Raw genomic sequence first — 27684 nt, forward strand, 5'->3', positions numbered from 1 at the left:
GTGTGTCTCTGGCAGGACTATTGTCCTCCCAACAGTTGTCCAGCAGCCCCTCGGAGCCCCGTGGCTGCCTGTGGAGCTTCCCTGGCCCTTTCCTCTACGTGCCTCCTCGTCCCCGATTACTTGGAGTTTGGTGGGAGAGACAACTCTACCCAGGGCTTCTGCGGCTGCTCAACAGGCACTGGAGGGACAGCTGGGGACTCGGAGGGACCTAGAGTCACGTGCACGGTGGCGAGTGAGATGGAATCTAAGAGCTCTTCGGGCTCACAGCCTTTCCGCTCTGCAGGAGGGAAGGCCTGTCTCTCGGGGCAGCAACCAGCCATCCCGCAGTCCCAGGCTCTCCCTCCCTTACAACGCCCAGGAGGCTCCAGTGGGTGCTTGGGCTCTGAAACGCTGTTCTTCCCCCCTCTTTACACCCCCCCTCCCCCAGAGCTCTGTGTTCCGGGGCCCAGGGCAGCCCTGGAGCTCAAGATTTGTGTTACTGATCTGGGTCCTCCTGGGCCTCCGTTGTAGTGGGAACCTCATGGAAACCAGCGGAGAAAAAGTAGAAACCTTTGGAAAAGAGGCCCATGAACCTTCACCAGAGGGCCAGTGCTTCTCAAGACACCGGTTCATCTCCCTTCACCCTGTGACCCTGCACTTTAACGGCCGCAGGGCGACGCCAGGGAAGGAGCCCCGAGGGGATCATTTTCAGGCCTCAGCATGAGCCAGGGGCTGCTCTTGCTAGCTCCCTGAAATCACCACTTTTGGGCAAGGCTGTCTTTGCCTTTGGGAAATGTCCCGGCTCTCAGGGCTCGCAAACCCAAGCTGGAATGTTGAGCTGAGGGGGAAGGCCCCGGAACTGCCTCCAGGGACCGCGTGCCAGTGGGTGTAGCATCCGGCTCCCACAGGACTTTTTGGGACCCCCGATTGTATGTACTTTCTATGCTCCTTTCATATGTTTATTTTAAGTGATGCTTTGGCATCTCTAGAGCAGAATCCCAACAAGCTGTGATCCGCTGCCCAGCCTGGCGGGAAGAACCACATAGGGGATTAAGCTCACAGATGCTGATACCACACAGCATGGGTTCAAAGCCCGGCTCTGGCACTTACAGGTGACTTTGGACAAGTCCCCTAACCTCCGTTTCCTCGGCTATAACTGGGTGTGGCACAGGCATCCCTGAGGGCTGTTGGGATTTGGTTCTAGATGCATTTAGTTAATTCCACAAAGACTTAGAACGGTGCCGGTATAAAGAGCCAGTGTCCCTGAGGGGAGCTGTGTGCAGGGGGCACTCCAGGTGCTCAGCGGGCGTGGAATGGGGCAGCTGCAGTGAATAGGGGGGGGTGGGGGCAGAGTAGGTCCCTGGCGGCCTCCAGGTGTGCTCTGACCTCAGAGTCCTCTGAGGGGCAATATCTTGGGTTGCCTCCCTGCCACTCTCCCTCCCCAAAAGCAGCCAGCCTGGGCTAGACTCAGCCTCCCTTTAATGGAAGTCATGGGGCCTTTGACACATGGATCAGCTTGACCAGAGAGGTGTGGCACCGGGAGCCGGTCAGGATGCTGTCCTCTGCCACGGTCCCGAGAAAGGACAGCTGTGCCGGCGAGGGGGCTCAGAAGATGTCAGGGACGATGTAGTCAGTGTAAACGCCGTCGATCAGCCCCGCCCCATTGTTGTGGACGAACCAGCATGTCACCTCAGCCCCGTGCCGGGGGTTCTTGCTGTAGTCTTTCTGCAAGCCCCTGGGGAGATACAGAAAGCTGGGGTTACCTTCGGGACCCCCCAGAGGAAGCCCACTCCACCCCTGTGACACCTGGAGGAAGGCCCCGACCAATGACGGGAATGCCAAGGGCAGACATACTGGGAGAGCAGCCACCTACCTGGTGACCGTCAGTTGGTGGCTCTTTACCAGCATCGTGGCATCTGTCTTTGTGGGGTCGGAGCCCGGGTGGGGGTCAGAGACTGTATAATCAATGGGGTGGAAGAACTGTCCTGGAAGGGCACATTGGAAGCAGCAGTTATCCTGGGAGGCCCGGGGCTCAGCAGGTGCTCACTGGGGGGTCACAGACTGGCCTGAATGCTTGTCTTTTTAAGGGCGGGACTGTATCTGATACGGTTTGGCATCGGAAGCCACCCCTTTGGCATTGAAAGCAGATTTATTGGCAGCCGGTTATACCTCCCACCTTCTTGGACTAATTCGGCAAGAACCTGGCTGGGGAGAGAGTCCTAGGGGTAGGTGCCCCCAGACAGCAAGTGCTACAGGAAGGCCACCAGGAGAAGCAGTGGGCCAGTGAGTCACCCCACCCAGGAGGCCTCGGGGATCTGGTCTGTTTGGACCTTGCTGCTAATCGGACCTCTCCCTGCTCGCCCCCAGGCCCACTTAAGGTGAAGTTTCACCTTGTGTTTGATCACAGCCTTTCTGAGGGACGAGACCCTGAGCAGGACCAGCCTTGTTTGGAGCTCTGAGCCTGGATGGCCGAGTTGGAGAAGGGCCTGCCCTGGTGACCAGCTGCAAGTCTGAGCCATGGTGAGCCCCCTGGCTGCCACAGTGCACCCCACTACCTCTGCCTGCCCAGCTGGTTACCTAGCAGCCCGTGTGTCCGAGCCGACATCCGGTGACTATCCAGCACGTAGAAGCCCAAGAAGTCCTGGTGGACGGCACTGCCCTTCCACACCCGGTGCAGGACAACCTCAAACGTGCCCCCATCTTCCACAGCCACCACCAGGTTCCTCTTCCTGTTGATGGTCACTACCACCCTGCAGGGCAAGGTGGCCGTGAGGGCAGGTGCAGCTACACCACACGCCTCTCCGTGCAGCTGCCCTGCTCCTCTTGGATCCAGCTGTCATGAGCACCACGCCCCCGCTCCCAGATGGAGGGCTGTTGCCTGCTACATGCTGCTATGGGGGGGGGGGGGGCTTACAATGTGCTGGGCACTGTGCCAAGCCCTCCATACAAACTGCATCATTTGTTCTCACTCTGATCCTGTGAAGCTCAGAGAGGGTCAGGGACTTGCCCAGGTCCAGGCCACACAGTTGCTAAGCAGTAAAGGCAGGACTTGGACTCCAGCTTCTCTAATATCAAAGTCCGTGTTCTCTGACTGCCACTCATCATCTGTGTCCTCCACACTGGACTCTGCTCTCTCCTTCCTAAAGCTCTGCTGCCCAGCATCAGCTCTGGTACTTGGCAGAGTTTGGAGAATGAGCGAGTGGAGGAAGGAACAAACAAAAGCACAAGCTGTGCTAAGATAAGTGCTGAAAGAGAAGCCCAGAGAGCTCGAGTCCAGCGGAAAAGAGATGAGGTGGGTTTCAGGGAATAGGTGGCCTTGGCGCTGGGCCCCGGACGTGGGTTGGCTTTGTTTGGTGGTGATGAAAATGGACCGCTGGGCAAGGGCACGCAGGCAGCCCGGCCTGGAGCGAGGGTCCAGGAGCGGAGGGAAACGGGTGGGGTGGTCCAAGGGCCCAACAGGTCTGCCCAGCCCACACGGAGGCCACACGGATGACATTCACTGACGTAGCTCAGGGGACGAGGGCCCGGCAAGCTCAGGCAGCTGAGCTGGCTCTGGGGCTTCCTGCCTTATCCCTCCCCAGGCCTTCCCCCCACCTGCCTCCCCCCGCCTTCCCCCCCCACCAGGCTCAGGCCCCAGCCTGGTTACTCATGCTGCCGCAGTGAAGCCTGGTCCTTCCAGGAGAACACGGGTCCACCCGAGTCAGGGTTCAGCGTAATGTTGTGAGGGGTCACCTCCAGCTGAAAGCCTGTCGTGGGGTTCACAATCCCCAGCCGCCCAAAGTACGTGCCCTGGTGCTGCCCAGGGCTCCCAGCTCTGTTGCCGATGAGCTGCCCATTCACAGAGAAGCCTGCAGGAGGGTGAGGGGCCATCCGGGTCAGGGAGGGGCCAGCTCTCGCTACGTGCCTGCCAGCCTGCCTTTGCTCATGCCGTGCCCCCCTCCTGGGAGACACCCACACTCCACACTGGCTTTGAGGCTCCCCCCTCGCCAGGGGGCCTTCAGCATGAGTGGAGGCCACACAGCACTTCTCCCTCCCCACTCCTACAGGGCTAACTACCTACTGCTTAGCCCTTGCTTCTGGGCCCCCAGGGCAGGGGTCTTGTCTCCCCGAGGATAGGACTTGGGCGTGCTCCTTCTCTGTCGCCCTGATCCCTGACCCAGGAGCAGGGCACAGAGGCCTCCTCCCAACTGAGCAGCCCTCAGCCCCCTTCTTGCCTTCACTATCCCAACACGGCATGTCTCATGCTCTCAAATGGTCATCTGAGAATTTGTTTGCCTGTCTGTCTCCCTTGGCCAAACTGCAGGAGCACAGGGACTTTGGCTCAGTCCCTACTGCACCTGTAGCCCCTAGGAGGTGCTCAACAAATCCTTGCAGACCGCCTGATCGGACTGGGAGGGAGGCAGGGAGAGAGTGGCCCACAGACAGTCGGACAGGGAGCACTGCTGGAGGAGGGACTCGGGCTCCCTCAGCCAAGCTGAGGGGGAAGGCAGGGCAGGATTCCTCCAGAATTTGCAGAACTCGGTACAAAATGAAAGTGAGGGGACTTCGCTCAAAATCTGTTAAGAACTTCAAGACAACTAGAGCAGAGCATTAAACCGAGCATGGGCCCTTCTGAGCACAGGGTCCTGGGTGCCTGCAGGGGTCACACGTCCAAGAGCAGGTGCCATCTAGGGCCCAGGCAGGTCGATGGGAGAGAAGGAGGAGGGTTGAGCTCAGCCAGGTGACCGGGGCCCAGGCTGTGGGAAGTGGAGGCCATGGACACTGTCGTGTCGGTGGCTACCAGCGAGGGCGCAGGAGTGCAGCCCCACCCTGTCTGGCAGAGGCCGTGAGGTCACGAGTACCTGTGTCCGGGTCCTGCACCAGGCTGAGGATCACACCGGGCTCCTCATTGATATTGAAGCACAGGGTATCCTCCTTCTGGGGCACGTGGATGAGGAAGTGGGGGTCCGTGTCCACTGGGGGCATAGCATGGAGTCCGTTAGATTGGGCATCGGGCAGGTGGGCTGGGCCCGGCCAGGAGCAGGGCAGGGGTGTCCCTCACGCCCTCCCCAGAACTCGCCTCCGGTCACTTGGTTTGGCAACTGCTGGATGTCGGCACTGGGTCCAGTCGGGGAAGGCTGTGAAGCCGGCAGCTTGAACGCTGGCGGGAGGGAATGGCACTTAGGAGGATGGTACCCCACTTCCCTGGGGCTGCGGGCTCCTTTTCCCAGCCCCCCCAGGCGGCAGGCCTGAAGCCCCAGAGCAGGAGGGCCCCGAGCCCCTGATGCCTGCCGGTGAGCCAGCCCCCCCGTCTGTCCCCTCCGTGGGGCCCTGGCGGAGCTGGTGGCATAAGGGGACCCAGGCCGGGTCAGGGGGCTGTCGCGAGGGTCCCGGGGGGGAGGCGGTGAGCGAGCCTCCTGCTGTCCGTCGTTTCGTCCTCAGGCCAACGCGGCGGCTCAGGGCTGAACGGGCCGCCCCAGGGGCGCCGGGAGAGGTAGAGACGCGTGGCGGTGGGGCGCTGCCACTTACTCTTTCTGTGTCCCACCATCTCTGCGGAGGACACGCGTGGGCCAGCGTCACCCCCACCACGCCCTGCAGGCCCGGGCCTCGCTCCCCGCTCCCCGAGGCACCCTGGGCCCGGAGCCGCCGCGGCCTCGCCGACCCTCCCCTGGGCACCCGGCCCGGCCGCGCAGACGCAGGCTCCCGGAGGCGCGCACGAAGCTGCGTGAGGGCTCCCGGCTCCCGGCTCCCGGGGCAGCGGCGAGGTTGGGGGCCGAGCTGCCTGCAGGGCCCCAGGAGCCCCTCCCGAAGACCAGCCCGGTTTAAAAACTCACCCAAGGGCAGGGCATCTGGAAGGGAGAGAAAGGGAAGAGTTAAAGGCCCGGAGGACTGGGGCCCCCAGAGCCTCCCGCGCGCGCCCGGCCGAGCCCTACCCTCGGGGGGCTTGTCCACGACGGGCTCCAGGCCGTCCTCGTCCGCCACGCCCCTGATGGTCATGGAGGTCAGCGGGGTCACGAACTGGTAAGCCAGCGACATCTGCAGCGCCTTGGCCGCCGCGTCGGCCTTCTCCTTCCCCTCCAGCTTCGTCCTGAGAGACGTGCACCGGCTCCAAGCCCCGCGGCCAGCCCACGGCAGCCTGGCCTCCTGGCCCGCTCGCTCGCTTGTTCGCTCCCTCCCTCGGCGGGCACCTGTGGGGTGGCCTTGGGGATCACCGAATGTCAGTGCCTGGTGGGGTTCCGTCTGCTTGCAGCCTCCAAGGATAAAAATAATCTCCATCACAAACTGACAAAGAACTTAGGGGTGGCTGACACCCCCCCATCCACTCCCCACACCCACTGCAGGTGGAGAGCGCTGCCAGGCACCCCGATGGTCTCCCCTTCAAGGATGGATATTAGTAGGTAGCAGAGAGCAAAGTGACCTCCAGGGGAAACCTTGGACCCTTCGCTCTCTCCACAGCTCAGTGGCTAGAATGGGCTCAGATGTCACTCACCCTCTTTCGGCAACCTCAGGCCTGGTACCTGTGGGTGCCTTCAGCCAGCCAGACTCTGCGCCCTCCCTGGCCCTTCCTGGGCACTTGACCCTCTGCCTCTTTGTCCCTTGCTAAACTTGCACTGCGAGCCAGACTGTGGTCAGACACAAGAGCACACACAGATGGAGCAGCTGTCCGGCTGTCCCTCGGGACGGGTGCTCACCTATGAACTGTGGGGGGCTGTGCTCCCTGTGAGCAAATGCTTCTGAGATTCAGACGCAGGAAGCTCCTGCCCTGCTGCTGTGCAGAGATGGAAAGTCTCTTTCCTCTGGAATCTGAGGGGGGCGGGAGGGTGGGGGTGGCGGATAGAAGAGAGTGGAAAACAAGCTCAGAATGGCCCAGCCTGGCTCAGGGCCCTCACTTCCCTCGGGGACACCCACTACATCGGGATGGACTATCCCAGGTGGACAGCTCAGGCTGCCACACTCGTTCCAAGATCCGCATTCATCAACACACCCCTTGCTCGCTGCCAGGCTCGGCACCTCCTGCCTGCATAGAGCAGCTGTTCCCAAGGGCACAGGGTCCCCCCGGCGGTCTGCCATCCCCAGGCAGCAGCGCTTAGCCAGCCCTCTCATCTCTAAGAATAAACTCTGAAGCTACAGGCAGTACGGACCTGAATCATCAGGAAGCCCGTCAAGGAGGGGAGTGGCTTTCCGGACCGGCAAGTGGACCATATAAGCCCCGGAGGGCCGGCGCTGCTCTGATCCCTTCCACTGGCTTCTGCCTGCCAGAGGAGCACCTTCAAACAGCTCTCGTACAGCACCCACCATGTCGCAGGTAGGAGGGTCCAGCGCAGGCTGGGTGGGTGCCAGGGTGGGGCTGGAAACCTGGACGCTGTCCTCTCTTGACAGTTGTGTCCTGAGCTGAACTCCAGGTGTAAAGAGGAGTGTCTGCAGCCCCTGAAAGGCCAGGGCCCAGGGAGGGCAAGCCTGGGCCCCAGCTTGCTGACAAATCCCTATTTATCTTGGGTTTGGTGGTATCGTCCGGTTTGCCAGTAGGGTAGAGACAACATGTATGATACTTTGAATCTCTGTGTATGCTTGTGTGTGTGAGGAAGCTGACTGCATGTAGCTCCATGTGTAACCGTGTGTGTGTATGTACACATCCATGTGAGGCTGGGTCTGTAGGTACGCAGCTCTGCTCGGGTGTCTCCCCAGCAGGATAGGTCTCCGTGTACAGTGTGTAGTGTGTTGCCCCAGCAGCCCAGCCCAGGCTCGGGGACCAGGGATTCCCTGCACCTGTCCCCAGGGCTTAGGAAGAAATGAGGCCTCAGACTCGTGGGCGCCTGGGGGTGATGGGTTGGATAAGCGCTGAGCCTGCGTATGCCTAGTACTGGAGGGACAGAGCGACCAGCATGCTAAGTGGAGGGTTCTCCTTGCTGCCTGCTCCGTGGGTGGGGCTGACTTCACGGGCATCTAGCTCTACCCTATTGCCTCCCCAAAACACACAAGGTAAACACTGGCAATATGGGGGAGAGAAAGGCAATCCCTAAGGGACCCCTTGCCACCCAGCGAGCAGGTCTTGGAATTCAGCCCTTAAAACTCCACCTCAAACCAGTCCCTCTCCCCTTTGCCCTTTGTGCCCAGGCCTGAGCCTGGCCAGGCAGGCTAACAGTGTGAGGCCACAGCAGCCACACTCCCCAAGTTCCCAGTTTGTGGGAGAAGGACAGAGAGACTTGCAGGTGGTGGATGGAATACGTTTGGGAAAATTTCCTGGAAGAGGAGTGGGGCCTTAAACTGACTTGAGTTCAGTGACTGGTGAAGAGGGATCTCAGGGCCAAGGCACAGAGGTGGGAAGGGGCTTTGAGCCTCAAGGCCTGGGGTTGTAAGATGAAGCTCTGGGCTCTCCAAGGCTGGTGCTCCGGATGCCCCCATCAAGAAGAAGCGCCCCCCTGTGAAGGAGGAAGATCTGAAGGGGGCCCGTGGGAACCTAGCCAAGAACCAGGAGATCAAGTCCAAGACCTACCAGGTCATGCGGGAGTGTGGTGAGTATCCCCCTGGGTGGTGGGGGTGGAGGGTGTGGATGGGTGTCATTGGGGGTGGGCGACAGGGCAAAGGGTCCGAGGTCATTCCCTGAGAATCCAGAGCTCCTGAGCTCAGGGGACACCCCCTCCCCCGGTAAAAGGAGACCCCATGCCCACATCTCTGTGTCCTCCCCACAGAACTAGCCGGCTCCACCGCCCCGTCAGTGTTCAGCGGCAGCCGGACCGGCTCGGAGACTGTCTTTGAGAAGCCCAAAGCTGGACCTGCCAAGAGTGTCTTTGGCTAAGAAGTACATGCCATTCCCCTCACCGCTGTCAACTCCCAGACGCAGGATCCTTTCCCCAAAACTTTTTATGCCAGAATGCACCTTCTCGTCTACTGTCTGTGGGACTGCCACCTGCCCCTCACAGCCCGGGGCCCTCGGCCCAGGGACTCTACGCCAGCACCTGGAGAACAGCAATAAAGAGGACACCCAAGTGGCTCCAGCGTTTGGAGGGTGTTGGTTGGTCACCGGCCATAGCCACTAAGTGTAGGGGAGGAGCAGCTGGGGTAGGGCATGGGGCGTGTTCTGTGCCCTTGGCAGGCTTTTGGGAGGTCCCAGGGTAGATAAGGCAGGTGCTGTTATGGCTGCTGCCACATGCCAGAAAGAGCCTGGGACATGGAGACCTGGTGTTGAACTTCTGTGTGACTTCAAACCAGTCTTTCCTTTTCTGGGCCTCAGTTTCCCCTTCTGTCTGACAAGGGACTAGAGCTGGGGCCTGTTGCATTAGACAGCCCACAGTAACACTGCTCAGAGTGAAGCAAGTGGGGGGCCCAAGGCTCACCCATCCCCCTGATCTCCACAGAAACCACTGAGATGCTTCCAAGGACTCCAAGGCTCTGCAGGACCAGGGGCCTCAAAGCCCCCCCCCCCGCCCCTGCACCCTGTTTGCACTCCCTCCTTGCCAGCTCACACCCCCCCCCAAAGCAAAGCCAGGCCGAGGCCGCTCTCTGGCCAGTGGTGGTCCACCTCCTTAGCTGCTCTTCTCCCAGACTCAGGGCGAGCCTCCTAGCCACTCTCACAGCTCTGCCTGCATCCTGGGAGCTCCCAAGTCCTCTGCTCACGAGCAGTGTTTCCCTCCCCAGACCTCAGGGTCCCTTGTGTGCATGGAGTGGTCATATCCAGGGGGGCTGCAGAGGCCTATCCCCCCATCATGGCAAAACCACAGGCTGTCCGGGGCGGGACCAGCAGGGCCCGGGCTTGAGGCACTTGACTCGGGCTGCAGCCTGCAGGGAAGCCGGGCGGTCCCCTGGGCAGGTCGGGCTGGCTGCTCAGAGCCTTTCCCACGTCCTCAGCCAGCCTGTCCTCCCGGTATAGCTGTTTCTAGACTGGACCTGTGCTCTCTGCTCTGTGGAGCAGGCCTTGTATGGGACAGGGCTGGGCCTGCTCACTGTGCTCCTCGGGGAAGCTCCTTTCTCAGACCACTGAGGAGGTGTGAAGCCCGTATTATCCCAAACATACTCAGAGCCACACGGCAGGCAGCACAGACGTGCATACAGGTGCTTCTGGCTGTAGTCGTGCCAAGAAAGGGGAACATTTATGGGCAGCCAGAGACAGCTCCAGGGACTCTACGCCCTTTACTCAGGGCTGGATGCTGCGGGTCTGATGGAGGAGACCCCTGGGGGCCAGTCACTGCCTCAGAACCTTGTGTGGGCCCCCCAAATGGCGGCTGCACCCCACCCCATGCCAACCAGTGTCGCCAAGACATCTTCCTCCTTTGACCCAGGGTTTGGCACCTGGCCACACTCCTGCAGCAACCCCACCCCATCCATGGCCAGACTCGGGAGCTGGGCTTCCCCAGAGCCGCCAGGGACACAAGCACCAGCTGCGTCCGAATCCCTCAAAATGTATTCACTTCATTGCTATTTGTTATAAAAGCAGTATTGCAACTTTATTAAAGGATAATTGAAAAAAGTTACTGGTAATCCTACCCTAGGCCCTCCGGGGCACTCTCAAGGGTCTGGGCTCAGGACAGTGGCACTGCCTTGGCCAGCCAAAGGCCCGGCCTTCTCACGCAAGCCATGACTCAGGGGCTCCCTCTGCCTGGCTGACCCCATTATGCACCCCGCCCCCCCGCCCCGAGCTCGCACACCACCACACTGAACCACCACCTTCCGGGTTCTGTTCCCTGCTCTCCTCTCAATACATTCCCCGGGGGAGACCTCCACAGGCCACAAGATGCCAACATCTTTATGGCTCTCAGATTGTCTTGCCAAAGTGCGAGTCTTGTTCTAGGGACCTTGGAAGTGAACCAAGAGCCCCAGCTAGATGAATGGGGTCCAACAGCAACCTGACCCAAGGACAGAGAAGGGGTCTCCGTCCTGCCCTGGCCCCAGCAGATCTACCCCAGTGGCCACCCAGTTCTTCTAGGGCCCCCACTGCCCAGCCACACTAGGCTGGCATCCAGGCCACTTTCCTCCTAGAAGCCACTGCCTAGCCCACCCCCTACCCCCTAACCCAGTCCCCCGTTTTGAGCCATCCCTGTTTCTCCCAGGCTGGGCCAGGCTGCTTCACTGTTGTGGCTCCCAGACCCAGGGAGCCTGCTGGCGGAATGGCTGGTACAAGGGGTGGTAGCAGCCTGGGATGATTCTGGACCTTTCAGAAAGGGTGCCATGCCCAATTCCCATCTGAGCCTGACTCAGTACATGTTCCTGTCCCCAGCCAAGGTCCACGGGACATTCACAGTTTGCTTATCTGAGGCCACTGCAGTTTTTGGCTTGGAGATCCCGATTTCCCAGAAACCGCCCCCAGAGGGGTGGGACAGCAAGCATGTACTAATTCATTCCCCACTTCCTCTGAAGTTCAGAAGCAACCTGCTAGCCCCTGGGGCCAAGATGAAGGCTTCGGGCCTTGGCTGCACCTGTGGCATCACGCTGGTCCTACTCTCGCTGCTGGCTGTCCTCCACGCGACCACTGCCCAAAAGGTAACGGGTGTCCACGGGTGCCTGAGCGGGAGTGGTGTGAGCTGATTCACAAGAAGGTCCTCTGTGTGCAAGTGTGCAGACAAGTGAGCGTGGATCAGTGTGTGTGCAAAGAAGCGGTGCCGACCGTACCAGGCCCTAGCCTGGGGCTGTATGGCTACTCTCCCACTTGATAGAAGGGAGACCTTTTATCTTTTTTTTTTTTAAGATTTTATTTATTCACTCATGAGAGACACACACACAGAGAGAGAGAGAGAGAGAGAGAGAGAGACAGGCAGAGGGAGAAGCAGGCTCCATGCAGGGAGCCCGATATGGGATTCGATCCCTGGTCTCCAGGATCATACCCTGAAGGCGGCGCTAAACCACTGAGCCACCCAGGGATCCCACCTTATTTCCATTTTACAGGGTGGGGGGTTGGGTGTTGGGAGTGCAGCTCAGCCAGTTGCTGCTGGGAGCCGGTGGTGGGTGGGGTGGGAGAGAATGGGCTTCATGAGCCCAGCTCTACCTCTCCTGGCCCAGTGGCCTCCGGGGAATTATTTACACTCTCTGTGTCTGCTTCCTCATCTGTAAAATGGTAAAAAGCTCTGAAGAGCTTTTTTGTGAAGATCAAACCTGTAATATCTAGAGAGAACTTAATACAGTGTCTGACACCAAGCAGAGACAGGCCACAGGCCACCCGGCCCGTCCCACGCCTCGGTGCTAAGCTGCGTGTGCAGCTGGACATACCATGTGCAGGCAGCAGGTGTGCAAGGCTGCCTGGGTGCACACGTCCTTCCTGGGGGGACCGCAGGCCTACAGGAAGAGGGCGTGGGGCCAGGGAGGGGCCACGGCTGTGGGGCCAAGGGGGGCAAAGAGGAAGGCAGTTATGAGACGGGGCCTCGTCGCCTGCAAGTTTCACAGTTCCTGGAAGCACCTGGTGGGAGAGGGGCAAGTCCCAGTTTCCATGGAGGCCAAGGTCACCAGAAATCACAGAACGTGTTCACTCCTCTTGCACGGGGCAGAGCTAAGATCAAATGTGAAGCTGTCTGACCCCTCCAGGGCCCCCCGCCCGAGGAGAACGTGAGAGTCGCCTCGCGGACACAGGGCTCAGGCTGCAGAGCCACGGCCTGGCCCCCGAAGCGGGGGAAGCAGCACTCACAGCGCCCTCTGCTGTGAGACGAGTGTTCACATGTGAAACACCTCACTGGGTTTGGCCTGGTCATTGGTTCAGTTGGGGTCAGGGGCCAAGGGCAGGGCCCCCTCTGAAAGAGCGCTGTCTCACGCTGAGGTGGCATTGAAACAACCCCATCCCCTCCCCCTTCACGGTCCAGAATGACATCAGCATCTACAGCTTCACCGTGGACTCCAAGGTCTCGTCCAGATTTGCCCACACAGTCGTCACCAGCAGGGTGGTCAACAGGGCCGAAACTGTGCAGGAGGCCACCTTCCAGGTGGAGCTGCCCAAGAGAGCCTTCATCACCAACTTCTCCATGTAGGTGCCTTCCTGCCCTCTCTCCTGTTGCCCTCCTCCAGCCCAGCACCATGGCACCATCCTCCCTGGAGACATCCTGCCAGGAAGAGGAGCCCTCTTCCTGATGTAAAGTGTGCAGGGATGGATGCCTTAGGTGTGTGTGCTGTGCCTGTAGACAGTACAAGGAACCAGAGGCTTCACCCATGAACTTCATGTGTTCTCAGAGATGTCCCACCCCTCCACCCTTCCCTTCATCCCTCCCTCCCTCCTTCCATTCATGCCTCCTGCCATCCATCCCTCTATCCACCATCACCAAATGCTGCCCGGTTGACAGATGGAGAAGCACAGCATCTTGGTATCTTTGCTTCTGAAGAGTATAGAGCTGGGGCATCCTGAAGCCAGACGCAGGCAGGAGGGAGTCACAAAGGCAGAGCCAGCTCAGAATACAGAAGCCTTCCTGACTCCCGGGCTGCCCCACAATGGAGCAATGCCTCAAGGAGGGGGATCTCCTTGTCACAGGAAGTTCTAAGCCAGGCTAGTCCCCTCCCTCTTACCTGGGACGCTGCAGAGGGTGTTTCTGCTCTGGGTCAGAGGCTGCACTGGGAGGCCCCTGGGATTTCTGTTTGACTCTGTGGCTCACTGCTGATCCTCACCTTGTCCTCCCCCACCCTTCCTGGGCTGTTTTGTAATGTTTGCCAGATGCATGAAAACCCTCTCCATCTGTCCCTGGCCCCACAGGAAAGGTGGGGATAGAGTGCCGGCCAGAGAGACACCGATCCCAGCAACTCAATAGAGGGGCAGAAAGCAAGCTTCTCTCAGCTGGGGTCCCTAAACTACCCTGAGACCTCTGAAAAAGTGCAGTGGGGCCTGGGTCCTTGTGGTTGGCTCCTTCCTCACTTCCTACCACCCCCTTCAGCATTCCCTGCTTCTCCTAACCCTGCAGCCAGGGCCTGTGCTGCCCAACTTGCAGTGTGAGCACTGCAGGGTATACCCAGCCTCCCACATGGGTGCCAAGGCCAGTAGGTGGCCAGGTTCCAGGCACAATGCGAATGCTGAGAGCCCAGGGCCAGCACCCCTCTCTGGGTCCAGATGGTGTTGTTGAGGGAGATAGGGAAGTGGGGGGCACGGTGCTCTGCTCTCTGACCTGGCAGGGCGCCCCAGCTGAGCGTCTGGGAGGAGGAGCCCCATCTCTGGCCCAGAGTTCAATTATGACCAGGAAGGTCAGGAAGGTGAGGAGGAGAGACACTGGGTCCTAATGCCTTGGCTGCACCTCCCTGCCCACCCCTGCTCACTCTCACTCGTTCATGCCACTTCCAGTGGGACAGGCGTGTATGCTCGCTGACATCCCTACTCACCTCACAAGGAGGATCTGGAGCAGTTCTTTTCCTTCCAGAGGAAAAGCCCAGGCAGTTCTTTCTAACCCCAAAGAACAGCCATTAGGATTGTGTCTACAGCCCGGGAGACCCGTCCACCAGTTGTCCAAAGCCTTTTCCTCCAGAGGCCAAGCTCTATGCAGAGTGCCCTGGCCGTGCCGGCAGGAAGAGGGGGCAGCTGCAGGGAAGAGGGATCCAAGCCTTTCAGACCCGAGTTTCCTGCTGGCCTGGGAGCCCAGCACCCCCTCCCGCTCCTCCACCTGCCCCACACAGCTGCACACAAGGCTGGGCGCACTGGTGACTGACCCGTTCCTCTGGGAGCGAGCTGACGGAGCGGGCAAGCTGGAGTGCGGGGCCCGACCGCCGGGGCGGAGGCCAGGGCTTACCCGTCCTGTGTCCTCTGCGGCCGTCCTCCCCCGTCTGTCCAGTGAGTGGGTGTCTACCAGCCTGCGCAACGCCTCAGGGTAGGGGGAAGCCTGGCGTAGCTTGCAGAGGCCCACCAGCCTTCAGCCGGGGCCCTGCACGGAGCCTGGCCCACAGTAAGTACCTTCCGGGGACAGGCTCCTGCAAAGACAGGAGTCAGTCTGTTGAGAGGCACAGCGAGTCCAGAGAGGCTCCGAGGAGGGGATGGGATTGGAGTGGGCTGCCCCAATCAGGCCCTCCACAACTGCCGCCCTCCCTCCTGCCCCAGGATCATCGAAGGTGTGACCTACCCAGGGAACATCAAGGAGAAGGCTGCAGCCCAGGAGCAGTACAGTGCAGCTGTGGCCAGGGGAGAGAGTGCTGGCCTCGTCAAGTGAGCCACGGATGGGGTGGGAGGGAGCCCCGCTGCGGGGGCGGAGGCTGCCCTGCCTTCAGCCTCCAGTGGCCATGCCCTGCCTGGCCTGGAGGGACAGACCTGATGCTCCCCTCCCCCAGGGCCACTGGAAGAAAGACGGAGCAGTTCCAGGTGTCGGTCAACGTGGCTCCAGCTGCCAAGGTCACCTTCGAGCTGGTGTATGAAGAGCTGCTCAAGCGGCAATTGGGAGTGTATGAGCTGCTGCTCAAAGTCCAGCCCCAGCAGCTGGTCAAGCACCTGCAGGTACTGCCTCCTCCCGGAAGGCCTCCAGGAAGACACCTGCTCTGCTGGGAGCAGCCCCTCCTTCCCCCTCTGCCTCCTGTGAGGCCCACAGCCCCAGCTCCCAGCCGACCCAGCGCCTCCCTTCTTGCCTCCAGATGGACATTCACATCTTCGAGCCTCAGGGCATCAGCTTTCTGAAGACCGAGAGCACCTTCATGACCAGCGAACTGGCGAATGCCCTCACCATCTCGCAGAACAAGACCAAGGTAGGCTGCCACCGTCGGCGGGCAGTGGTCCCGAGAGGCCTGTTGTCGGGCCAGCCTTAGGAGTCTGTCCAGAGAGCGGGACTGTGGGCAGAATGTCTGAGCTGGAGGGACTTTGGAGGGCTGTGTCCGTGCTGCCACTTGGCAGAGCTGGAGGATGAGGCCTGGTGGGTGCTGGTGTGAAGCCTGAGATGGAGAGAAGGCCATGGGCAGGAGCCTGAGGGAGGGCCCCAGGGTGGGGAGGACAGCCAGCTGGATCCTGCACATCTTGAGCCCAGATGGGGATGAGGATGACCATGGGGCTCCTCCCAACTCTGGCCCATCCCTCCCCAGGCTCACATCCAATTCAAGCCGCAAAAGACAGCGGGACAGCTGGACAAAGTCCTGGATGGCAACTTCATTGTCCGCTATGACGTGAACCGGACCCTCTCTGGAGGCTCCATTCAGGTGTGTGGGCTCTAAGGCGAGAGTGGGGCAACCAGAAAATCCATCCGTGCTCAAAGGCCTGACCTTGCATGTTCTAGAAGGAAAGGCAAAATAACTGCCCCTATATATCAGGGTGAACCAGTGGCATCACAGACTAAAAACAAGTAATTTTGTTAAGTGGTCCTGAGTCAATTTTCTTTTGGAGGCACAGAAGTTTCACCTCTGCTAAAGAGATGCCTGCACAATTTCCCTTATTGTCTTGGCAGCCAGGAGGCTCACAGTTCAGTTTTATGCTCAATGGCAGTAGCTTCTTTCACATAAGTTTCTGGCATCATTAGGCTTTACCTTTACACTTTTGATGGACCTTGTTTTTAAAGTTTTTATTCTTTTGGTGGATCTCAGGTTTATTACATCTGAACTTTTTAGGGTAAGTTGCCTCAAATGCTAAAACAAATAGGGGTAAAGTGGAGTAAAGTTCTAGTGGGTCATACGTGAGCAGGGAAGGCAAGAGAGGGGATGGACTGAGCTGTAGAAGATGGTGAAGATTTGGGGAGGTCAGCAGTGGGTCAGAGTCAAAGGGGGCTGCGTGAAGAGAGGAACCCAAGGATTAGGGTGAGAAGGCTGGTCTGGGGCAGGGCAGGGCTGCCCCTCTTACTACCTGGGTTTATTTTGCTCTGATCACAGATCGAGAATGGCTACTTTGTGCACTACTTTGCTCCCGAGGGCCTGCCCACGATACCCAAGAATGTGATCTTTGTCATTGACAAAAGCGGCTCCATGAGTGGCAGGAAGATCCAGCAGGTGAGTCCCACTAGCCAAGGGCATGGCCCTGGGAACTCGCACATGCCTCGCGCCATTGGCTCTGGTCCAGTAGGCAGACTCTCCCTCCTCCATCTTCCTGGGGACGGGGCACCCAGAGAGTGAGATTGGTCAGAGTGTGGGCAGGGCCTGCCCCCAGAGCAGGGACCATGGGAGCCCGGGAATGCCAGCCCAAGTCCCAGGAGCCCCAGGGAGGCCCTATTCACACACCCACCCTGTCTCCCACCCTCCTGTCCAGACCCGAGAAGCCTTAATCAAGATCCTGGATGACCTCAAGCCCAACGACCAGTTCAATCTCATCAGCTTCAGTGGGGATGTGACTCACTGGAAGCCACTGCTGGTGCCAGCCTCGCCTGAGAACGTGGACCAGGCCAAGAGATATGCTGCCAACATTGAGGCCCATGGAGGTCAGTGCCTTCGTAGCCCTGCAGCATGGGGGGTTCCGGGGCAGTGAGCCTAGCCTGGGGAGCTGGGCTGGATGCCACCCTGAGAATATGTGCCTCCCCCCGCCAGGGACCAACATCAACGATGCAATGCTGACTGCCGTGCGGCTGCTGCAGAGTGCCAACCAGAAGGAGCTACTGTCAGATGGGAGTGTCTCCCTTATTATCCTGCTCACCGATGGTGACCCCACCGTGGGTGAGGACACTGCTAGCAACCCCAGAGCACACCGCCCGGGGAGGGGTCGCTGGGGTTCTCGCCCGGCTTGTATGGGACCTGAGGTGGGGGTGGTTATCTGAGGCCCCTCTGGCTGTGAGATCCTAGAAATGTCATTGAACAAATCACTGTTTTCTCACTTCCCCTTCCCACACTGCTGGGTCCAGGGGAGACCAGCCCTGCAAGGATCCAGAAGAACGTGCAGAAAGCTATAGATGGTCAGTACAGCCTTTTCTGCCTGGGCTTTGGCTTCGATGTCAGCTATGTCTTCCTGGAAAAGCTGGCACTGGACAATGGTGGCCTGGCTCGGCGTATCTATGAGGACTCGGACTCTGCCCTGCAGCTCCAGGTGCCAGAGCACCCCTGGCGGGCTGCATGGGTGAGGCGGGCAGACCCCGCCCGGCGCTCCTGACACCCCCAACCTTGCAGGACTTCTACCAGGAAGTGGCCAACCCATTGCTGACAGCAGTGACCTTTGAGTACCCAGACAATGCTGTGGACAAGGTCTCACAGGACAATTTCCGGCTCCTCTTCAAAGGCTCCGAGATCGTCGTGGTCGGGAAGCTCCGGGACCAGAGCCCTGATGTGCTCTCAGCCAAAGTCAGAGGGCAGCTGGTGAGGGTGGCTGCCATCCTGCAGGGGAAGGGCAGCCGGGGCCGGCGGGCCGAGGGCTGGGTCTAGAGCGCAGCCCTGCCGGGCTCCAGTTGACCTCAAGCAAGTCACAGTGCTCCCTGCCACTTAGAGATGACAGTCGTCAGTCTGCACTGTTACTGGGCCTGAGGACACTAGTGCCTGGCACTCCCTCCTGTCCTCACACTGGCCCTCCGAGGCTGTGGTTGGGCAGGGAGGCCTGTTCCCATTTCACAGATGAGCGGGCTGAGACCCAGGCAGGGCAGGCAACTTGCCTCGGGCCCCCTGCAGCCGGGGCAGGAGCCTGGCTCCCCAGGTGATGCGCCGTCCCTGCTCAGCCCTCCTTGCCTCTGTGCCACAGGAGGCCCTCTCATTGCACAGACAGAAACGGCACCTGCTCAGTGCCAGGTCCTTCTCTGGGCCCTGGGGTACGATCCTCACAGGAGAGGCGTGCGGGTAAATCATCACACGAACAAGGAGCTGCAGGCTGTGATGGCCGTGACTGATAAGCCTGGGGACTTGGGGGGCAGCCCTGGGAACCCAGACCTGGTCTGGGAATCGGGGAGGGCTACCCGGAGGAGGCCCAGCTGAGATTGAAGGATGATGAGGAGGTGATAGAGGCCAGATGGTGGGGTGACAGAGGAACGTTCTGGGCTTGCACGGCCAGCAGGCAGTGTGTGTGGGAAGAACAGCGGGTGGGTGAGTCCGAGGGGCCTGGGGGGCGCGGGGCCCCACCTCAGAGGAAGTAGCAAGCCGTGTGGCCAGCCTACTGGATTCAGGCCTAGCTGCTACCTCCCAGAGGTGAGGCCTGGGGCAGATCACTTAACCTCCCTGTGCCTCAATCTCCTCTTGTGTAAACATCAGAATAGGTCACCCTACCCACCTTGTAAGGCTGCTGTGGGGATTAACGTCTGGCCCCATGTAAACACTCCATTCACGTTAGCTGCTAATATGAACCTGAAGGCCAGGGGTTCCCCAAGTGCAGAACTCAAGGTGACTCAGGTGGTTTACACAGACGTCTTTGTTTTAGTAGTTGTGTATTTATTTTAATGTGTCTCCTGAAAAATAGAACTTGAACGCCAGACCTAACATTTTACAGGTATGATTGCTCGGGACAAGGCCAAGTAAATCATATTCATCTATTTAAAGTTCGTTTAAGGAAAACCGTCAAATAGCTGTATGTGTGGACAGGGCAAAATTCGTGCAGGTGGCCTGCATGTGTCAGTTTTGGGAGACCAGGCTCTGGGTGAGACAGAGGAGGTGGCTCCAGCAGGGGTAGTGGGATCTGATCCATAATAAGGTCTTCGGCTGCTCTGGGGAGTGGTGGTGAGAGAGGGCAGGGTTCCTCTGTCCCCAGACCCCACTTCCCAGACTGCGGGCTGGGCAGCCCGAGGCCAGAAGGTGCCTCCCTGGGGAAGGAAGCAGCAGTCCCCCCAGAGCTTGGCACCATCCCACAGAGCCCAGCCCCAGCAGAGGGCACCGGCTTGGGCAGGGGGCAGCTGGTTGGGGCGGGTGGGGCCTCAAGCCCTATCAGGGCCGTTGATACCTGCGTTCTCTTCTAACTCTGCTGCTGACTGCAGGAGGAGGCTCTTCCCTCTTTGTCCCCAGGGTGTCTGTTTTGGGGATGAGCATGGAATGCATCTGGGCCCCCTTTCTGCCTCCATACTGCACTTGCACTTCCTTCCTGCTACTGTTTCTACACTGGCCAGGGGTTCAGATCCCATTCTTATTTCCCTTTCTCTGGAAAGGCCAGTCTGCCCTGAGCTCCCGGCTCTGTGACTGCCATGTTGCCCTTGGAGAGTTTGCTGCCTTTTATCCCACATTCTTCCCATCTTGGGGGGCTCTGTGGCTGAGCCTCTCATGCCCCAGACTCCCTCCCCAGCCCTAGCCTACTCCAAGGAAATGCGGTCCTTGCAACCAGCCCATGGAAGCTGTCCCAGTCCGAGCAAGTTCCGGTGGGAGCGCTCGGGAATGGCAGGCCCTCACTACTCCTGCCCGGGCTGGGCCCCTCTTTTCAGCACATGCAGAACATCACCTTCCAAACGGAGTCCAGTGTTGCAGAGCAGGAGAAGGAGTTCCAGAGCCCCAAGTACATCTTCCACAGCTTCATGGAGAGACTCTGGGCATACCTGACCATACAGCAACTGCTAGAGCAAATGTGGGTAGCCCACACCCTCGAGGGCCTGCCAGGGCAGCCACACACAGCCTGAGCACCTTCCCAAGCTTTCCTGGGGAGGGGGCGGTGGTGGGGGCAGCTGGCATGGGGTATCTCCTAGGCACGGAGAGAGGAGGGTGTTGGCACCATGTGTGAGGTTCAGACTTTCCCAGTGGGAACCTTCCAGAAGGTTCTGGAAGGGAGGGAGGACCTGACTAGGCATCCAGGGAGGACCTGCTGAGCCTCTGATGCCTTCAACCTACAGGGTTTCAGCGTCCGGTGCTGAGAAGCAGGCCCTTGAGACACGAGCTCTGAACTTGTCACTCAGCTACAGTTTTGTCACTCCCCTCACATCCATGGTGGTCACCAAACCTGAAGGTGAACAACGGTCTGAAGTTGCTGAGAAGCCTGTGGAAACAAGTAGGTGTTAAGAGTAGGACCTCAGCCTCTTGGGAAAACCAGTTTCTTTTTTTTTTTTTTAAGATTTTGTTTATTCATTTGAGGCACAGAGAGAGGCAGGAGAGAGAGAGAGAGGCAGAGGTAGAGGGAGGAGAAGCAGGCTCCATGCAAGGAACCCAATGTGGGACTCGATCCCAGGACTTCGGGATCACACCCTGAGCCAAAGGCAGATGCTCAACCACTGAGGCACCCAGGCATCCCGGCAACCCAGTTTTGATCCAGTGTTCTCCAGAGCCTCCCTCCCTCCCTGGCCATATCCCAACCTAGACTCGGACCCTAATCTCCCAGGAACCCCAGGACACTCATCCCATTTCACTGATGAGGAAGCTGAGACCAGGGCTCCTGACCTGAGTTCACCTCACCTATTCAGTGCTGGGGCTGAGAAGCAAGGTTAAATAGAAGTACTTTACATTTATTGAAATCACTCCAACAGTGTATTTGCTTTTCTTTCTTTTTGCTTTATCCAGGAAACAAACACAAGAACTTTTATACCAGTAAGAGCCTAATTCCCTCAAAGGCTGGGCTGGGGGATGGTTGGCTGACACAGGGCCTAAGGCACCGGCCCCTGAAGTCGCTGGCCAGGGCCTCTCCAGCCCAGCCCTGCTGCCAGGAGGGGGCATCGTCTGCACTCAGGTCCTGTCCTGGGTGCTTAGGAACACAATCCCTGTTCCGCTGGGGACCCCAGAAAGGTATATCCAAGAAACAAATCCGCATTCCTCTGATTTCCAGGTCATCATTCTTTCTCTAGATTTCCTGTGGGAGACACAATGCACAGAAAAACAGGTGACAAAGGAGGAAAGGGATGGGGGTGGGGGTAGATTGACAGAACCCCAGTCACATACAAGACTCTGCCCTGATTGTTGGGAGAGTGATTTGCCTGGTTCTCTAGCCCGGTTGGCAGGGCTGGAACTCAAGTCTAGTTATATCTGATTAGGAGGCATCTATGCAGACTCTGTCCTCACTGAAAGAAGAGGCTATAGAGGACAAGGTACTTTGACTTGGGGGCTGGCGGGTGGGGGCTTATGTCCCAGTGGCAGGGGGTGCGGGAATTCAAGAAGGGTCCATTGTTCCCACTTTGAATTTCTCCTGGCCATGGAGGGAAAGGCTCCCAGAATGATGAGTGTAGGGAGGGGAGCCATGTGCCCTCTCCACATCCCTCTCCTGGACTGGGCCCCAGAACCCCAGTTTTGGGGACCCATGACACTACTTGAGAGAAGACTGCATGTGTCAACTTTTCCAAAGCTGGACCTTCCAGGAGGATACCTAGTGACCCATGGAGAGACGGACTCCGAGGACCTCCTAATGCTCCTCTTTATCCACTCTACCATACGCCTGGGGAACCAGACATGATGTTGGGTAAGCCGCTTTCTGACCCTCTGAGGGTCTACTTTCCCCAAGATGATCATTTAACAGGGCCATAGAGTTGGAGAGGTAAAGCACAAAGCACACAGCTGGACACAAACCAGGGAGAGTCGCTGTGGGGCCTGACATGACATAACGTGCCTTTATTTTCACTGAATTGGATTTATTACACTCTGGAGGCTGGCTCAGGATGGAACCTTCTAGAAAGGGAAGGCTTCCTCCATTTCCAAAGTCAACCGTGAACCCTTGAGCTGTTTCTGATTTCCAAATCTGGACTCAGAAACAGTGCAGAGCAAGGCAAGGCCCTGTGTCCCCTCCATCTTCCCTTATAGCATGTGCTTTTGTTTGCAAATCTCATTACAGAGACTCTTCTAGTGTGGCAGGGGTTGCGGGGCTGGGTGGGTGGCGTGCTCATTGCTCTCAATCCTCATTGTCCCCTTCCTTTCTGTTTCTGGCTGTCCCTGCACTAATGCCTGCTTTGGCGCCACCAGCCCCCTCCATTCCCGGTGAAGTGCTTCAAGGTGAGGATTTAAGAGCCAGAGATGTCGCCCCGGCCAGAGTCCCTGCAGTAGCTTCTGACCCTGTAACAGGGAGACTCTGGGAGAGGAAAGCTTCGGGGAACTCTGCAGACTTGTCACGTGGGTTTCCCAGTGTTGAAGTTGAGAGACCCCTGGCCACACGCATCCGGGTCTCTATCTTTCAGTACCCCCCCACCCCGGGGAAGGGGCTCCCTTAACCTCGACTTCTTCTTCTTTCAGAACGAGCCAAGGTAACCTCATCTCCAGGTAAGTTGCCAGCTTCCCTCAACGCCCCCTCCTTGTCCTTGCCTCCTAGCCCACCCTACCTGCCTTAGGAAGCACACCTGTTGTCCCAGCCCCCATCCAGGCGCCTCCGGTCATTCTGATGCTGCCTGGACAGAGTGTGAACCGCCTCTGTGTGGACATCAAGCACTCTCAGGGGCCAATGAAGCTGCTCTCAGACCCTGACCAAGGTGAGAGGTGCATGTCCGGTCATCCCCCCAGAGAGTCCCAGACACCACTCATGCCCAGCTTACTACCCCAGAGATAATGATGGGACATCTGCCCATGGAGACACACCTTGCCCTGTGCGGGCCTGTCCCAGATCCTGGCATGGCCACGCCCCTGAGCACCGACACTGGCCCTCATACATCCACCCTGCAGACTCCTCCCTGAGCACGAGACATCTGCAGGACTGGGTAGCCTGGGCACTCTGAGGTGACCAGACGTGGACTTGCCCCCAGGCACTGCCATACTTTGGGAGTGGGGAGACAGACTTGGGCATAGGCGAGCTCAGTGGTTTATAGTCAGTGCCTAGAGTGACATGGAAGCAAACCCAGAGGAGGAGACAAGAGCTATCTGGGGGACAGGAGGGGCTGCACGGGGTCATATAGGAATGACTGGGCCTTGGCAGACAAGTAGGGACCCACTGGGTGGAGGAGGGGAAGGCAGAAGCAGAGCCCTAGAAGGTGCTGGAGGAGGGTGTGGAGGCGGCAAATGGTGAGGAGGTAGGTGTGTGCTGGCCAAGCCTGCACCCCCGGCCTCTAGAAAGGTCTTACTGGTTGAACTGAGCGTCAGGTCAGATGCAAGGAGGCACAGCGCTCAGGGATGCTCACACACACCTGCAGAGCCAGCCAGAATCAATGAGCATCTATGGCTCCCTCGCTCCTCCCAGGTCCCCACAGTCTGTCACTCATCCCGCCTGGCCCATAGTCTGTTTGCTCACAGAGGAGGGGGGATACCACCCCTCTTCATCTTGCTCTTGGCTGTAGCACCTCATCAGGCCAAGCACACCAGAGGCTTTACACACATTCGTCGATTTCAGACACGATCTCCCTTTTCAGAGGGCTCATCCGAAGGCGGTCATCACTGATGATTTGGGGGCGCTTTCACAGCCATCTGAAACCAAGGGAGGAGGGGAGAGGTCGTGGGAGCCTGCTCCCAGTGTGAGGGAGTGTTGGGGAAAGGGAACCGAAGAGGTCAGCTGGTGAGAAGGGGTCTGGGCGGATCTCGGTTCAGCTGGGACCACAGCTTTGACCTCTCTGCTCCCGGCCTGCTCAGGGATTGAGGTGACCGGCCAGTATGAGACAGAGAAGGCCCAGTTCTCATGGATCGAGGTGACCCTCAAGAACCTCCAGCTGCAGGTCCGCGCCTCCCCTGAGCACGTGGTAGTGACTCAGAACCGAAGAAACTCTGCCTACAAGTGGAAGGAAACGCTGTTCTCCATGATGCCTGGGTATGCCCCTGTCTGGGGCCCCTTGAGTCCCCCACCCCAGGCTGGGTACCTCTCTGGCCACATCAGTTAGCTGGTGACAGTGCAGACAGGTGACCTGAGCCACGGACCTGGGAATGAAGTGGCTGGGCAGGAGTTTTCTGCAGTGGGCTGCGCCTGCAGAAGAGAGAGATGCAGAGATGCAGAGAGCCCTGCACCATACCCTCCTGCTCGGAAGGGTACTGAGCCGTTATGCTAGGACCTGGCTGTCCCCATACCTAACCTAGGTCACTGTCCCACGTGGGGCACAGCGTGGTTTAGAGCCAGCTCTCCCGCTAATCCTGTGTGACCCTGGGCAGGCTGCTTAGCCCCTCTGAGCCTATTTCCTCACTCATCACCTGAAATAATCACCTGGCTCTGAGTCAGAGGGCTGAGCAGAAGATCCAATGAGAGGATGCGGTCTGGGAGTACTTTGCCCATTAGACAGCATGGTGCCCGCTGGGCACGGTGGAGGGCAGTGCTGTCAATGTGGTGAAGTAATGACAATAATGAGAAGCTGGAGAGCACTGCCTCCTGCGGAAGGTTATGAATGTCATCCTTAGCATACTCTGATGAGCTCTGATGAGGGACGACAAGTCCATCTGGCATCAAACACTGGGCAGCTGGTGGGTAATGCAGGAGGACTGTGACCTTTTCTGGGTGGGGCTGCCCCACCATAGGGCCTTCCAGAGGCAACTGTCCAGCTCTAGAGGTCACAAGAGGCCTGGGAGTGGGGCTGAGGACCCTGTCCCTCTTTGAGCAGCACCCTGCAGTCCCATGGCCTGCACCGAATACAGAGAGCCTTGTCCTCTGCCCTCCAGAGACGGGTTGCCACTTGAGAAATGAGTGCATGCCTGGAAAAATCCAAGGGCTTAACCTGAAAATCGCCCAATTTCATAAGAGTTCTTAAAGTTTACTATTATCTGATAAATGCACAAAGAATGACAGTCTTTCTGTGCCCCAGACATGAACACTACAAGATAAAATAAAGGGACACCTGGGTGGCTCAGTGGTTGAGCATCTACCTTGGCCTGGGGCGTGATCCAAAATCCGGATCGAGTCCTGCATCAGTCTCCCTGCATGGAGCCTGCTTCTCCCTCTTCCTCTGCCCTTCCCCTGCTTGTGGTGGCTCTCTCTCTCTCTCTGTCTCTCTCTCTATCAAATAAATAAATGAAATATTAAAAAAAAAAAACTCAGAGTAACAGCAGGGGTCTATTCAACATGCTTAAAAGAGCCTGACATTCCTAAGAAAACCAAAAAGGTAAGAATTTCAAAGATTATCTTAAGTTAAAAAGGACAGGATAGAATGAAAAGGGACTTGCTCTTCTAGATGTAAATAACAATAATCATCAGAAGAAAGCGACACTGGCCATTAACACAAAAGGGACAGAGTAAATGTGTCAGAGAACTGCCTAAATCATATAAGAGGAATTTATGGAGAAACCAAATCTAAGGAGACCAGGGAGGGAAAGGAAGCACTGTCTCATTTTACAAGGAATGCGCCAGATCTCACTAAGTTAATGTCGTCCCAGTTTCCCAGTGAGGGGATCGGGCCTGAGGCCGCAGCAGGAAGGCCCGAGCCCAGAGGGCAGCCCCCCTCCCCGCTCCCACCCAGACTGCACAGGACATTCGGTTTCCCCGCAGCCTCAATATGACCATGGACAAGACGGGGCTCCTGCTGCTCAGCAGCGCAGACAAAGTGACCGTTGGTCTGCTACCCTGGGACGGCCCTGGAGAGGGGCTCCGGCTCCTTCTGCGGGACACCGACCGATTCTCCAGCCACGTCAATGGGACCCTTGGTATGCTGCCCGGGGCTCTGGGCATCCTCAGAGGCCACCTCTGCCGGCGAACAGGCGGTGCCCTTCACCTCTGTCTCCCAGGCTCCCTCCGTCTTTATTCCTTGCTGACCAGCCCTTTGTCTCTCAGGCCAGTTTTACCAGGATGTGCTCTGGGGGCCCCCAACAGAGGCCGATGACAGCAAGCGAACACTGAGGGTTCAGGGCCGTGACTACTCTGCCACCAGGTGAGCCTGGCCAGGGGCTGAGAGGCTGGGAGCTGGGCTCTGGGGACCCTGAGACTCTCTGTGGTCCCCGTATCGAACCCGAGCTGTCTCTGTCTCTTCCCATCACACCTGAGATTTGCTGACCACCTATCTTTTTGTCTGTCTATCCATCCCAGATTGGTCAAGCTGGATTACCAAGAAGGATCCCCAGGAACAGAGATTTCCTGCTGGTCTGTGGAGCTGTAGTTATGTGGGAGGGGTTAAGCCCACCCCCCATGCCACATGACTATGACCAGAGGGCCGCCCGTGGGGCCTGGGCTGGGACAGGGAGCAATATTTTAACTCATTACAAATAAAGAAAGGTGCTGTAATCCCAGGCAGTGGGCATCTCTGGTTGCATCTGGCTAAATCCCACATTAGAATTAGAATCTTAGAATCTTCCACCGTGACCCCCTCAAGGGCCTGTGACCAATAAAACCTGTGGAGAACTTTCAGTCCAGTCTTTACAAGTAGAGAAACTTAAGATTTAGGGAGATTAAACCACCTATTTAAAATGTTGCTCCAGCCTCCAGCTGGAGGTCTAGGACAGGAGAACATCAAAGGTTTCATCTGCTTTATGGTCACTCAGTCCATGAAAACCAGTTTTGACTTTAAAAAAAAAAAAAGAGGAAGCGTGAACTGGGTCGAGGTTCTTATCAGAAATAAATATCCTCAGGTGGGCACAAACTGGGCAGACGTTCTTTAGAGGCCAACTCCCCGAGGTTCTCAGCAAGCTCCTGGGCCCCTTAGCCATGGGATTTGCATGACACAGTTTGATTCTCACACCTGTACTCAGGGCCAGGCCTGTCTGCTCATTGCCTTGTCAAGAGGCTAGTACTGGAACAGAAGATACAGAGGGGAGGCCCCGGGCCCAGGAAGGAAGCCAGCGTCTGTCCCCAGGAGCCTCTAAGCCCATGGATGCACTCCCAGATCCTGGGCTGCTAGGGGTCTGCTCTCCCATCCGGGCCCTGGGTTTAAGCACCCCAAAGATTCCAGCCAACTCCTGCATAGCCAAAGCATATTAAAAAAAAAAAAAAAAACCCTTTATAGTTAATCTACACCTATTTTAAAAATGACACATGTCTTTGGCTTACAAATTAAAAGCATAAAGAAAACAAAGCAAAAACCAAGAGAATGAGATAGAAGAGAAAAGGCAAGCAGGGGAAGACTGAGCTCAGAGGCACGGGGCAGGACAAGGAGCCTCAGCACAGAGCTGAGTCCCCCGCATCCTGGAAGCCAGGAGACGGCAAGAAATGAGCTTGTCAGCTCGCTCTCACGGAGCAAACTTGAT

General features: G+C 58.1%; 3 protein-coding genes and 1 long non-coding RNA gene across 7 annotated transcripts; 2 read left to right on the plus strand and 2 right to left on the minus strand.

Annotated features, from left to right (window-relative positions):
• Positions 1 to 1441: 1441 nt before the first annotated feature.
• LOC112665901 (inter-alpha-trypsin inhibitor heavy chain H1-like) lies at positions 1442 to 6234 on the minus strand. Its single transcript, XM_035703384.2, has 9 exons — positions 5892 to 6234; positions 5793 to 5807; positions 5488 to 5508; positions 5039 to 5119; positions 4821 to 4934; positions 3626 to 3827; positions 2557 to 2729; positions 1853 to 1964; positions 1442 to 1714 (listed from the first exon to the last, which is right to left on the minus strand). The coding sequence occupies exons 1-9, from the start codon at positions 6232 to 6234 to the stop codon at positions 1585 to 1587; spliced, it is 1191 nt and encodes a 396-aa protein (XP_035559277.2). The 3' UTR covers positions 1442 to 1584.
• MUSTN1 (musculoskeletal, embryonic nuclear protein 1) lies at positions 3112 to 8950 on the plus strand. The gene is made up of 4 exons (XM_025456150.3): positions 3112 to 3271; positions 7070 to 7264; positions 8339 to 8471; positions 8649 to 8950. The coding sequence occupies exons 2-4, from the start codon at positions 7256 to 7258 to the stop codon at positions 8753 to 8755; spliced, it is 249 nt and encodes an 82-aa protein (XP_025311935.1). The 5' UTR covers positions 3112 to 3271; positions 7070 to 7255; the 3' UTR covers positions 8756 to 8950.
• Positions 6245 to 15105, minus strand: LOC125753117 (uncharacterized). Its single transcript, XR_007404165.1, has 3 exons — positions 14967 to 15105; positions 14236 to 14817; positions 6245 to 6762 (listed from the first exon to the last, which is right to left on the minus strand). It is a non-coding gene; the product is annotated as an uncharacterized LOC125753117 (long non-coding RNA).
• On the plus strand, positions 9682 to 26730 carry ITIH4 (inter-alpha-trypsin inhibitor heavy chain 4). Of its 4 annotated transcripts, none has more exons than XM_025456140.3 (24): positions 9682 to 11433; positions 12741 to 12901; positions 14945 to 15049; positions 15172 to 15334; positions 15469 to 15579; positions 15910 to 16023; positions 16687 to 16803; positions 17060 to 17228; positions 17335 to 17460; positions 17646 to 17827; positions 17908 to 18093; positions 20127 to 20266; positions 20529 to 20683; positions 21190 to 21216; positions 21452 to 21505; positions 21657 to 21710; positions 21965 to 22078; positions 22576 to 22722; positions 22843 to 22869; positions 22959 to 23075; positions 24163 to 24337; positions 25997 to 26151; positions 26279 to 26375; positions 26531 to 26730. In XM_025456140.3, the coding sequence occupies exons 1-24, from the start codon at positions 11122 to 11124 to the stop codon at positions 26598 to 26600; spliced, it is 3078 nt and encodes a 1025-aa protein (XP_025311925.2). In that variant the 5' UTR covers positions 9682 to 11121; the 3' UTR covers positions 26601 to 26730. The 4 variants fall into 4 exon arrangements, with proteins under 4 accessions (XP_025311925.2, XP_025311927.2, XP_025311926.2 ...); XM_025456142.3 differs by having other exon boundaries at positions 22576 to 22605; XM_025456141.3 differs by lacking the exon at positions 21657 to 21710.
• Positions 26731 to 27684: the final 954 nt, after the last annotated feature.

The sequence above is a fragment of the Canis lupus genome, chromosome 20, assembly GCF_003254725.2.
Source record: "Canis lupus dingo isolate Sandy chromosome 20, ASM325472v2, whole genome shotgun sequence".
Lineage (NCBI taxonomy): Eukaryota > Metazoa > Chordata > Mammalia > Carnivora > Canidae > Canis > Canis lupus.

Coding starts and splice junctions, on each gene's coding strand:
- MUSTN1 (XM_025456150.3), top strand. Junction 8,472..8,648: donor CCAGGTCATGCGGGAGTGTG/GTGAGTATCCCC, acceptor TCCTCCCCACAG/AACTAGCCGGCTCCACCGCC.
- LOC112665901 (XM_035703384.2), bottom strand. CDS start 6,234: ATGGAGATTATTTTTATCCTTGGAGGCTGCAAGCAGACGGAACCCCAC. Junction 1,965..2,556: donor TCGGACACACGGGCTGCTAG/GTAACCAGCTGG, acceptor GTGCCCTTCCAG/GACAGTTCTTCCACCCCATT. Junction 1,715..1,852: donor CACCAACTGACGGTCACCAG/GTAGGTGGCTGC, acceptor GTATCTCCCCAG/GGGCTTGCAGAAAGACTACA.
- ITIH4 (XM_025456140.3), top strand. CDS start 11,122: ATGCCCAATTCCCATCTGAGCCTGACTCAGTACATGTTCCTGTCCCCA. Junction 12,902..14,944: donor TTCATCACCAACTTCTCCAT/GTAGGTGCCTTC, acceptor CTCCTGCCCCAG/GATCATCGAAGGTGTGACCT. Junction 24,338..25,996: donor CTGTTCTCCATGATGCCTGG/GTATGCCCCTGT, acceptor GTTTCCCCGCAG/CCTCAATATGACCATGGACA.